Genomic DNA, 13,234 nt, shown 5'->3' with positions numbered 1-13,234 from the left:
TTTTTTCAAGTAAACTTAACTGAATTCACATCCTGAATTAACTAGTAAACCGCCTTAATTTGCACAACCCTAAAACACCCCAGTCTCTCTTACTTTACTCACAATTCACAACACCTAGAACCAAAACATAAAAAAACCACCTGCTGCCTTTGAAAATATGATCATATCCCATAGCAAAGTTATGTTTATATATCCTTCACTGGCCATAAAAACAGTACTGAAAAAACTTAAATATGCACAACCTATTGGGCATTTCCAAGGTCAACACTATCGTTGACTGTTAAAAAACGCATTGTAATTCGGATACTTGCCGGTTTTACAACCATTACACGTTTAACGGTTTCAACCTCACTCACTGTATCCATCCATTATTCAAACTAGATGAACCTTAATAGGAATACACCTGTGACGTCGCTGTGGGTGTCGCCGCGACACCTGTGACGTCGCTGTGGGTGTCACCGCGACACCTGTGACGTCGCTGTGGGTGTCACCGCGACACCTGTGACGTCGCTGTGGGTGTCACCGCGACACCTGTGACGTCGCTGTGGGTGTCACCGCGGGGTGGTCAATAGTTAGTTATTACTTCTGATTTAGCTCAAAGTGCAGATCTGACCACCGAAGTAGCATCAGTGTAAATTCTCAGACACTGCTGTCCTGCCTTCTGTTGTCATTTCTATTGAGATTTTTTTTCATTTCAATGTTTAGGCAATTTTATTGAGTTGCTGTTATACCAGTACGTTGGGTTCTTGAATGTAGAAGTCGCCTGCTTGTAGATCGGGTTTTCTCCCTGAAAAAAAAACAGCAACATTGAATTTTCCATACATAGTTTGAAAACGATTACATTATCTTCATGAAATTACTGCAGAAACAAGTTATTTAAGCAAAATCTACTAATAGAAACATGAGGCATTGTGAGATCACGAATAGATCTTTTCGTTATGACTCCAGTAAAAAATGTGTAGCCATGCTTGGACCACTACAAAATTGTTAAATATAACCAAACAACTCAACAATATTCATTATTCGTGACTATGTATATATGTATACACACGTAGTCCTGAATAACCAATTTTCCCTTCAATTTACTCAGATATAAAGTTACAATGCGTAAAACAAAATTCCGAATCGAACGAGACCGAACTAGAAACGCTAGTTACGCTACCGCGCGCAGCAGCCAACACAAGGACATCTTTCGCTCGGACACGCACGCAAAGTCCGCCACAGATGGCGCCACCACTCACCGTGTCCCACTTGGCGTTCTGGCGTTCCTTCTCGAACTTGGCGAACTCCCTGCGGTCATGGATCATCGTCAGCAGCTTCCAGATAATGAGGAGAGCGAGGCCGACGGCGACGATGCCACCAACAACGCCGGCGATGATGGCGGCGAGGGGAACCGGCGGGGGGCAGTGCTGAAACACACGCACACCGGTTACTATATACATACTACCTACAGATCTGCTATAGATGCAGTACATATACACATATAAGCAATACTGTGTACGCATGCATGCACGCACACACACACGTTACTACACACAGATCTGCTAAAGGTGCGGTACATATACACACATAAGCAATACTGTGTACGCACGCACGCACACGTTACTACACACAGATATGCTAAAGGTGCGGTACATATACACATATAAGCAATACTGTGTACGCACGCACGCATGCACACACGCACGCATACGTTACTACACAGAGATATGCTAAAGGTGCGGTACATATACACATATAAGCAATACTGTGTACACACGCACGCACGCATACGTTACTACACACAGATATGCTAAAGGTGCGGTACATATACACATACAAGTGCCGCATAGCGACAGCGGGCAGCCACCATCGTCGGCCGCTGCTGATTCACGAATTCGTCTTCGCGGTGCTACGCGCGCGAGATCAACCTCGCGTTAGATTTGTCGTACCTTGGTCTTCTGTGCCCTGATGATGACGACGTCGGATTCCGGCTGGGTGTCGATCGTCTTGTTGTACTCGTACGTGAAATAGAACGTGCAGCCGTCGGTGTCCTTGAACTGGCACTTACGGACGCCCGCCTCAGCATCCTCTGCAAAGACAGGTACACAAAACATGTTAACGAACCTATTATGCTACCTGTAAAACTGCTTAAGCATCCTCTGCACAGACAGGTACACAAAACACATTAATGAACCTATTATGCTACCTGTAAAACAGCTTCAGCATTCTCTGCAAAGACAGGTACAGAAATCACGCTAAACAAAAACCTATTACGCTATCTGCAAACACGAATCCCTCGCTGCAAGCAAATTTAGACAGCGCTAGCTGTTTCAGTGAAATACATTACAGGTCACACCATTGCCCAACATAAAGCTAAGTTTTAATATTACAAGGCTCCACAGACTCACTCTCGCATCGACTTTTCCATGACATGACTGTCTGTCACTTAGCAATCTACAAATATTCTGCGATTACGTAACTAGAGAACTAAACATGAAACAAAACAGCCAAAAAAAAAAGATCATAGAGATAGATCATCATAGGCATCGGCGTCTAACGCCTCCGTGTCCGCGTGTCCGACACTCACCGTACACTTCGTCCTCGGGGATGATCGTCTTGTTCGCGCAGTTTGCGTCGCACAGCTCCTTGGTGTCGTAGATGCCCGTGCCCCACATGACACACTGCACGCAGTCGCGGTTGTCCTCGCACTGTCCCGCGCAGGTCGGGCAGTCCTCGCACAGCGGGCCGCGGTACAGGCTGTCCGCGTCGCACAGGCACCGCCCGCAGTCACACTTGCCGTGGCCTGGCAGTGGAGAAACACGCAGGATTAATGATAACGACGAGAACACACGAGCATGTCTGAGCCGATGATGGAAACAATAATTATAGTAAGAATAATAATTATGATGATAATGATGATGAGGATGATGATGATGACGATGATGCTGATCGTCATCATAATAATAACAATAATAATGATGATAATAGTAGTAGTAGTAGTAGAAGTAGTAGTAATAATAGCAATAACAATAATAATATATAATAGTTATAATAATAGTAATAATAATAACAATAATAATAATAGTAATAACAAACGATCAGCAGGTGTGTACCACATCACTGTGGAAAATCACAGCGGCCTCGTGCGTCACCCTCGCGTTTACCTGCACAGATTAGTCCGTTATCGGCCATGCAGCTCTGTTCGGAGCTGGGACACTGGCACCTGTCGCCCTTGTACTCCGGCTTGCACACGCACTTGCCGCAGTCGCACTCTCCCCGCCCAGTGCCGCCGCATATCGCTAGCTTGTAGTTGCCGCACGAGAAATTGTCGCACTGGCAGACCTCCCCCCACACCCTCTCTCCTGGTTTCTGCAACAACGACGACGACAACAACGATGTTAAAGTTTGAGAAGGACAATGTGAATAAGTGCGCTTGTCATACCCTTTCGTGTATTTATCCTTGTTAGTTATCCAGCTGTATATTTGATTTGAGTACGTATTGTTTTTAATGTGTTTTGAAAATGAACTAAATAAACAAATTATAACAGATAGGATATGGAAGATATGGAGGTTAATCTTCGATTATCTCGATGCACGATGCATCTCACAGGATGTTCCCACTGCCACCACTGGCCTCTAACAATTTCCTTTGTTACACACTCATCCACCACGTAACGCCATATGTGCCGAGATCAACGACGACGACGACGACGATAACGGGGTCGACTTGTGCGCGCGTACCTCTCTCTCGTAGCACTCGCAGACGCCGCACACGCACTCGCCACGCCCGAAGCACGTCTGCGCGCTCGTGTCGTTGGGGTTGAGCTTGCAGCTGTCCTCGCTCGCGTCTCCCGTGTACTGCTTCGCGTCGCACTCGCACTGACGACCCTTGAACCCGGGCGGGCAGTCGCAGATGCCGCACTCATACCTGCGCAGAGAGAGAGAGAGAGGGACGGCGTCAGTGGAGTAGGGATTGCAGTTCGATTAGCGATGGACACATACACGTATGCGATCGATAGAGAGACACGTGAGATATATAGAGAGACCTATATAGAGACGCACAGTCTGTGTAATCCAAAAATAGATGTGCGGTCTATACGATCTATAGAGAGAGACGTGCAATCTCCATAATGGCTTCGAAAAGCCGTCGACGGAAGCACGGACGAATTGCACAAACAGATCGCGCGAGGGGACGATGGGGACAAATCACGAGAACGAATCTCGTGTGGGGGCGACAGGATCAGGGTAAAAAATACACGGGAGCGATTCGCTCTTCAAACCTCCCGTGAGGCTCAAAATAGCTCCTGTAAAATTATTGACAAGAGCTATTTTTTCCACGGACTTTTTGAAAAGAGCTCCCGTAAAAAAAAAAAATTCCCCTGGACGGGACGACGCGAAATTATTTTTCCCACTTGAGTTCCGGACCCCAATCTTTCCACAGCCAATCAGCGCACTCCATTCACTTGACTTCACTCTTATTTAGCATATGTCATGTGTGATTTTCAATAACCCTGTATTTAATTAAATTTATTAGTGTTAATTAAATTTAATTAGGGTTAGGGTTAGGGTTAGGGTTACGGTCTGGAACTGCAGTGGGGAAAAAAATTTCCCTGGACGGGACGGCAGGCTTACGTTCCCGTGCCGTTGCAGCGCGGGCTGTCCAGAACGCCGGAGCTCTCGCAGTCACACTCGCATTCAACGCGCAGCCGGATGCGCAACTCCTCATTGATGTTCACCGGCTTGATGACCAGCGTCTGCTCCCCGTTCTCCGGACACGAGTCGACCGTGATCGTCACGTTGAAGGTCACCTTCAAGGTCACAACGTGAAACGTCAAGGACGGCGTCGAACGGATGGGGGGGGGGCACCAAAGACCCACGGGCAGTGATGAAACGGGCGCTGAAGGTGACGTTGAAGGTCACCTTCAAGGTCACAATGACAACATCGAAGGTCGATGGCGAAACGCGGCCGACGTCGCCAATGTGTTTTGCGCCACGCTCACATAACATGACATGAGGGTGGTATAAAGGGTTGACCCCCCCCCCCATGACCTAGGTCAGTATAATGCTGGGAAAACACGCACTGTCACTTCGACCGCTATAGTTTAAATCGAGGCTTCCTCACAAAAACCTAAAGGGAAGAAGAGTAGAAGAAACAACAGAAAAGCTGTACATTGCAGTAGATTGAAATAGTACATATTTACATATAGTGAACTAACGACGGCTTGCTATCAATGTACTCGAATTATGTTGAGAACAATCCTGAAGATGAAGGCACTTACAGTATCTCCAACTTTCATGCCCATGCACTTGTTGGTTTCTTCAACTTCATTTCCCAAGCAGCTGCTGTGGTATTTCACGGTGATGCCCTCGGTAGCGTTGTCCGACAACAGCACCTCCGATCGGATTTTCTGCGGACAAAAGACGTTGATTCTCACATCATCCATTGTTAGCACAGATCCAACATGTTGTCGTGCAGGTACATATAGTATGGGAATGTGATTAGTGTAGTACCAGTGAAAGGTGACCAACGCTCGTACGGTGAATGCGAAACATACGTTCCTAGCAATGCATGTACTCTTATGAACGATACACACACACACAAGTACGCACGCACGCACACACGCACGCGCACACACATGCACACGCACGCACGCACACACACACACACACACACACACGCACGCACACACACACACACACACACACGCACCCCTCAGCCCCCACCAACCCACACACACACACACAAGACAACCAACAATCAAAGTTTCAAAACGATAAACCGCGCTCGCTCACATCGTAATTCTCCTGTACGAGGTCGACAATGTTGGAGGAGTCGTTGGCCAGCACGCCCGCGGTCGAGCCGTGAATCAGCGCACTGAGCTCGTCGTACACGCCAAACGTGTTCTCCGTCACGGCGAAGATCAGGTTGATCGACTTCTCCTTGACGACCCTGATCAGCTGGCTGATAGACGGGTAGTCCTGAAGGTCAAAGTTCGAAGGTCAAAGTTCGAAGGTCAAAGTTCGACAAGGACATTTACTTAGATTCTTTCTAAGAAATTACGCAAATTATATACGTAAATTGCGTGAATAAGTTCATTCTAGTAAGTTCTTTTACATTGCTTCAGATATTTATTTATTTATTTGAAAAGCTGATAAATCGTTGTGTGTTTCCGACGATTCATTCATTCGTCACATCACGAGGATTATCATCAAGTTCTATCACGGCCATGACATTTGTCACAGACTTGTCAGTTTTCTTACGACCGCCTCCTGGCCTCGGAGTAAGGAGGCCAAACAAATACACTTGCACTACGGCGTTAGAGAGCGCGGCATCCTACCAGTTCCGTTGCCATGGTGTACTCGTTGTTCCGCATGTGGCAGACGCCGTCGTTGGGCTTCACGATTCCTCCCAGCTTGCCGTCGCCGGCGTAGTGGAAGCTGGCGTCCGTCGAGAAGATGACGAGATGGCGAGCCACCTTGCGCCAGCCAATCGCATCCTACGCACGAACAAGAATTCGCGTGTAAGGAGATAGTTTCATGGTATGATTTTAGTTACAAGAACGTATTACACACAAAGACAAACAGAATTGTACTCAATATGTAAGATAACCATGAAGGTTTTAATACTAAAAACTAATACTATAATATTAAATAATGCTTAAATTTCAGTGTTTATTATACAAGATTATGCCTACTAATAGAATAGAGGTAAGATCTATACTCATAACAATATGCTATTTAATGACACAAGGTCTGTAGAACCCCCTGTAGTCATTTCAAGCGTACACCCCGTACAACGTATATCAGTTAATTTGACAAAGTTAATTTGGTTTCGGTTACGAGAAGACGCCGTTCAAGGCTGTGATTGGTGACGTTGTGTGGCTTGCTTACCTCACACACGATAGCCTGCATCAGGGCGTCCATGCCACCTTCAGGAGAGTCAAGGTTACCCGACACTGGAGTCTCAGTCACCTTTGCCTGTATTTCGATTTATAAATAAAGCACCAGTGTTTGTGCAACAACACCTACACTTGGATTTGTAAATAAAAACACCTGTGTTTGTGTTCATAAACAAAATACCTAAACTTGGATTCGAAATAAAAAACCTGCACTTTATGTTATTGGTTTCCACTTGCTTTATATCATAAAACTTGACATAACCTTAAAATCATGTCACAACTTTTGAAGTGAAATGCCGTGCAAAAGATATGACTTTTTAGACCAACATTCATTTTTTTATACCGAGTTATAATAGTTTATTATTTATACTATTATGTATTATACTGCTATTATACCATTGTTACTATTGACGATATTTCTGACAACGACCCCCCCTGGTCACTAAGTGGCTTCTAAGTTCTAGCTACAACAAGTACTCACAGAGAACAGTTTCGTGTTGGTTGTCAAGTCGAGGTGATGCTTGAAGCTGTAGGGTGCGGCACAGCCGTCACAGGGAGCGTTCAGCTTCGCAGGGACCGTGCTAACGTACGGCATGACCGTCTTGTCGACAAACGAACCGAAACCGAGGCGGAAGTTCTTTGTGATGCTCTGCATCTTTGCGGCTGCGCGGCAACAGAGGCAGGTAACTCGTTAGTTGTTACCTGTACAAGGTGTTACCCAGCAGGAGCACATCGTCTGAAGCCCATGCACCGGATTGACACGGGAAATACAGTAGTTAGTTGATGTAGCACACATCTCACGATACTGAATAAAATGTATTACGGCTAAGAGAAAAGCTTGGCCATGGTTCAGCGTGGGTTGCGAGTCTAGTTATTTCTGGTAATAATAAATTTCTCGTGCTTATGAGGCCACACAATTATTGTTGTGTTATTGTAACCTACTCTAGTCGGGATAGCACCTACCTAGAATATCTCCCAGGGCTGCCAGCTGGGACTTGTCATCCTCCATAGAGTTAGACAAGTCCATGAGGTAGTACAGATCTACGGGGTAGTCCATGGCCTGCCTGTACTCCATAGTCATAGTATATGGCTTATCTATGCAAGTAGAAACACGACACTTGATCGCTAGATGCAAACAACAGATGGACAAACAGCCCTACTACAGTTAATCTTTCGTTCTACGCATCCGCCAATAAAAATCTGACTCGAAAAGAAAGCCAGAAACGTGATCTAACAAAAGCTGGAAATGTATATCAAAAGAAATGTGGAAACGTGATCAAAAGAAAGCTGAAAATGTGATCAAAAGAAATCTGGAAATAGGATCAAAAGAAAGCTGGGAAAAACGTGATCCGTAATTTCTATCATTCGCTGCTCCGTACGGATGCTGGTAAACCATTACTACGAACCAACGTATTGGAACTAATACACATAATTATCATTGGAACTAACGTCGGAAAACCAGGGTGTGGGTACGTACGTGGTCTAACGGTCAGTGTGACCTCCTGCGGGTACACCTGCACGGCCTCATCCTGGACCCCTACAGACCCGCTGGACAGCGGATCGGCCTTGTCCACCATGAACTTCGTCGAAGGGTTCGTGATGAACTCGTCAGAACATTCCTTCGACTTGAGGTTGTTCAGCGTGTCGCAACGCGACCCCTGACCTTCGAACCCCTGCCGAAATATATAATATATAACACGTCTTTGGTTCCACGCCAAGGTAATAACTTCCATTATTGTATTAGGAGTTGTGGCTGAGGAGCCGTGGTTGAACGAAGAATTTAGGTGAAGTTATTTGCCTAATAATTATCAAAATACGAATAATAATTTCCATTATTTTATTAATTATTATTATTATTATTATCTGTTTTCAATATTTTCAATAGCATTTAGCTGAAGTTAACAAAAAATTGTGCTAAATATTTATCAACATACATCTTGCGTGCACCAAGCACAGCTTGGGTTGCCGGTGATGCAGTCACCACACGTCTTGAATGCTGAACATGGGTTGGAGGATGAGACTGTGTCCTGAGCTAGTGCAGTTGCCAGAGCAGCCAGAAGAAAAACTATCCAAACGTTGTGCATTTTGCCTGAAAACAAATTTTTTTTTGATAAACAGACACATTGTGTTAAGAAAACTTTTTGTTTGTTACAAATATATCACCATTTCAGTATGTAAATCTACCATAACAATAACATAACATTAGTATCACACGCAACAATGTATGTAACAGTGGTTGATTTTTTTCCCTATATATAAAAAAGGGCAAGGCAAGTGCTTTTGGTTTCATCGGAACTTTTGGGGCACCATGGAATACACTCAAGATTCACAAGGGGGTTTTAAGAACAATTCCCTTTTAACAACACTATTTTATGTATTAGACAATTTAAGAGCATGAGATATATGCAGCACTGAATATATAAGCAGTGCATTGACGTAAACCAGATAGGGCAGCCACAGTAATTCATTGGTGTGGATATTGTCCCATTTTCATGGGTATCACTGCAAGTATGCAAGGCAACAAAAACAGTGCTGTCAGTGCTGTGGTGAAATTCGAGTCACGATGTAAGATTAATTTATGCTATAAAAGCTCCCCGAAACAAAGGAAACAGAAATAATCCTACCTGCAAATCATCCACAGACCGGTAAATAAGGGATTGGGACCATGTATTGATACCGTAATTCACAGAATCCAACCACAAATGATCACTGCGTATTTCTCCCCGATTCAGGCAGAACAAGGTGTTAGTAAGTCGTAGTTGGCAACTCAGATGAGATTCACGTAAATAGGACTGCCGACAAACTTATATACACATATATATATATATATATATCCGGCTACAGCGTTTGCAGTTAAGGGACCACAGCTCCGGAAAATGTGTGTGCACTATGTGGGAGGTTAGTCACTCACAACCTGCCCCTGCAGCTGCCAGTGTTGAGTGAATGAGAGGGCACACAGTACAGCCAGTGTAGCTGCTGCACACATACACAGGAGAGATACAGCTGTGGGGTGCAGTAGGGGTGTGGGTGAGTAAATACCACCTACATGTGAAACCTACCTACGTCCTGAAACAGTACTCTGTATGATAGCACTGCCGAAATGCGTGAACGAAAAAGCAAAATGTAAAACTTGATGGCAAGTATATTATGATATAGATCCAATAATGAAATACATTTTCTCTTCATTCAACACAAACTGTACAGATGCACACACAAAAACTGTTACAAAATTCATCTAGTTATTACAGATGGGGATAAATAATCAGGGAGGTATTAATTGGCTGAATAAACATAAAATCTTGCATTTATATATAACCAGTAAGGTAGGCTCATGAGATACACACATCCCCACATTGCCCCACCCATCCACCCCCCTATTTATAATTATTGAACCCAAAGACAGCTAAATGAGGAGCATATGGCCGCAGAAGTGCTGCTGCGCTCATGCCAAATCTGAGTCATGCAGCATCCGTGGCTGGGTGCAGGTTCAACACATGACAACACAGAGAGGCATGCTTGCACAAAGCCCAGTGAGATGCCAATGACTCGATCCGCTACCCGAGTGCAAGATCCATGGGAGACGCGTTAGCCACTTTTTTATCGATGGCCAATTTTTGAAATAAAGCAGACCATAAGTACATATGATTGAATGAGTGAATGTATATATATGTTGGTTTCTCATACACTACAGTCATTTCTACCTCTAGTGTAGAAGTGTAAATGCAAGATGTTATAAGGCCACGCACACTCAACACTGCACTGAACATACTTGGTAGTTTTACTTAGTAAACTTGTACTTTTTGGACAATTTACATTGTAATTCATAAACATTCCTGAATCAATTTTTGACATGTATGCTTAGATTTTGACACACATGCATCCCAACTCAATCCATCTTTTGTGAGTGTGTCAGTGGCGTGCAAGTGGTAAGATTCACGCGTTGTGGGGGAGGGGGAGTACTCAAACGAAATTTACGTAAAATGATTGGGCGATATAAAGTACAGAATCAGACTTCTCCCCAGTAACAAATTCACTATGAGATGAAGTAGTCGTGACCCAGGGGCATGACCACAGGGCTATGAGCTTAGGGTCCTAAACAGAGTCCAGCATACTCTCCTACTATTCAGGACTGTCCACGAGAGGGGAGGAGGGTGAGTATACATTGAGATAGGCTCTACATCTTCTTTAATGTGTACCAGAGGATTCGAAATTTGTCAGACTCGGACTGAGGGAATTTGGGGGGGGCAGGTCAGGAAGATTTTTCTCGCGTGCCATACCCAGTGTCCGGCGCTTATTTCCCACTGGGCAAAGTTGGGTTTTTCAATCACAATATACTCCCAATAGATGCTAGTCTGATCTGTACAATATCTGAATACTATTCTACAGTACGAGAACCTCCCCACGTACATGCACGCCACCATATGCCCATACTAACAAAAGTTAAATCAAGTTTCAAGTTGGAGAGCATGGGTGCGAAAATTGCAACAACTCGCTCACTTTGTTAAAAAATTATTACCAACAATAACGACAACAACAACAAATTCATTGGGTCCGCGACATTTCAGCTCATTGTAGGACCAACTGTTGGGCAGAGAAAACAAAATTATATTTGATAGTGTGTACCAGTGGTGCCCGCAGATAGAAGTACTGGAAGCACAGTGCTTCCAGTAAATTTTGGGTTAAACAATTTTGTTCCTACATCTCTCTCGCAAGACTCACCAGATTGCATCTCCAGACGTCTACCATTGAAAAATTTTCAGGGGGGGCATGCCCCCAGAGTCCAGACCCCCCTAGCATGCAGCGCGCCTACGGCGCTTGCTTTTTATTATCACCGAGGATTTTATCCTTCTGTGCTTCTACTTTCTTAAGACCTGTGGGTGCCAGTGGTGTGTACTAAATAATTTTTTAAGACAAGCATCTAAATATTAAAGTGTAGAGTGCGCAATTCATCATATTAGCTTACACGCTTGCTGCGCAGCATTTTATGTGGGTACTGGCATTGTGTAGCATGTACTGATTGAAGTTATTGTATGATACATGCAAATATTTGCAAAGATGTAGCGAACAAGGAGAGCAAGACCTCAGCGGCACGCCAAAAAATGAACAAGGAGCTGCGGCCTGTTCCAATAGATCAGGGAGAAGACTGACTAGGTACCATTAAAACTTTGTTTGTAAATACAAATCGTATTTATTTAATATAATTTTATTCTTGGAATGTCAAAAGTTCTTGAAATTCCTTCGCTTGAACTCGTTTTGACAATTCAGGGATCTACAATTGTTTCATATTCTTCTACCACTGTTCTGTATGAAGCCATCTCGTCAGGTGAGTACCGCATGAGCCTTTATTCCGCATTCAATTAACTAACCATGCGCCGATGATGCGGCCCTGGCCCAACGCTAGTCGTTAACAAATCCTGGATCTGCCCATGCTAACGCTGAGAGGGTCTAGATGTACCCCCAAAGTACTGCCAGAACGTACCCTGGTACTATCTAATATGCCGGACCGTACCTCGCCTACTCCACTAACGAGTCTACTCTAGGGAGTGGCCTACGCCTACTCCCTAACCATATCAGATAGTTACCAGGGTACGTTCCGGTATACCGGACCGTACCCAGGGTACGTTCCGGCAGTACCCTGGGAGACATAGACCCTATGAGCCATGCTAACTAGTAGCAGTAGTACTAGTTTTAGTAGTACTCGTAGTGAACCGACCAGGCTCTCCGACTAGTTACACGGCGGAGGTTACACAGTTACACAGCCTCTCGCCACGTAGTGTTAAGCGAGATGGGAACTTGTGGCTGTTGTACCCAAACTTGGAATCTGCACAATCTCGAGATTGTGCAGCGATTGTGCTGCCCAAACTGCGGATTCCCTAGTTTGGCTGACCAATCTCAAGATTGGGCAAACTGAAAACAGTTGGTGATTCAACAACCGCTCATAGCGAGTGTGTGGTGTGCGTGGTGCAAACTAGGAAGAGATTTATCTCATTATTTATCCAATTATTTATTATAAATATAATCATTTAATATTTATACAAAGGTGCCAAACACATTGAGGAAAGAAGGTATACGACCTTATAGTTATGATATAAGTTTTTATTATAACATTTGAAATCCTAATAATCATATGTTTGTGCAAGCTCTGTTTACCTCTGTTTGCCCAATCTCAAGATTGGTTGCCCAAACTGCGGATGCGCTGAAATTCCAAGTTTGTGCAAGATTCCAAGTTTGGGCACAACATGGCTATACTCGTAGTAGTAATTCACTAATTGCATAGACCGAGTTAACCCGACCAGGCTGTGTGACTAACGTCAATACACCGCCTGACATCCATCCATTGAAAAATCTTGTAG

General features: G+C 44.4%; 1 protein-coding gene across 1 annotated transcript; it reads right to left on the bottom strand.

Annotated features, from left to right (window-relative positions):
- Window positions 1-558: 558 nt before the first annotated feature.
- Window positions 559-8,970, bottom strand: LOC106815792 (integrin beta-PS-like; the record flags this gene model as incomplete). Its single annotated transcript, XM_014820298.1, is given in 15 exon segments — window positions 559-787; window positions 1,242-1,409; window positions 1,932-2,071; window positions 2,570-2,785; window positions 3,147-3,351; window positions 3,724-3,910; window positions 4,615-4,790; window positions 5,262-5,390; window positions 5,776-5,961; window positions 6,321-6,479; window positions 6,874-6,960; window positions 7,363-7,544; window positions 7,845-7,976; window positions 8,359-8,554; window positions 8,816-8,970. Coding segments are annotated over 15 exon segments (2,406 nt in total). The 3' UTR covers window positions 559-694.
- Between the last annotated feature and the right edge of the window lie 4,264 nt (window positions 8,971-13,234).

Source organism: Priapulus caudatus, unplaced genomic scaffold (assembly GCF_000485595.1).
Source record: "Priapulus caudatus unplaced genomic scaffold, Priapulus_caudatus-5.0.1 Scaffold1201, whole genome shotgun sequence".
Taxonomy (NCBI): Eukaryota; Metazoa; Priapulida; class Priapulimorpha; order Priapulimorphida; family Priapulidae; genus Priapulus; species Priapulus caudatus.
The sequence above is the reverse complement of the archived record's forward strand: the minus strand, read 5'-3'. Positions and strand labels throughout refer to the sequence as shown.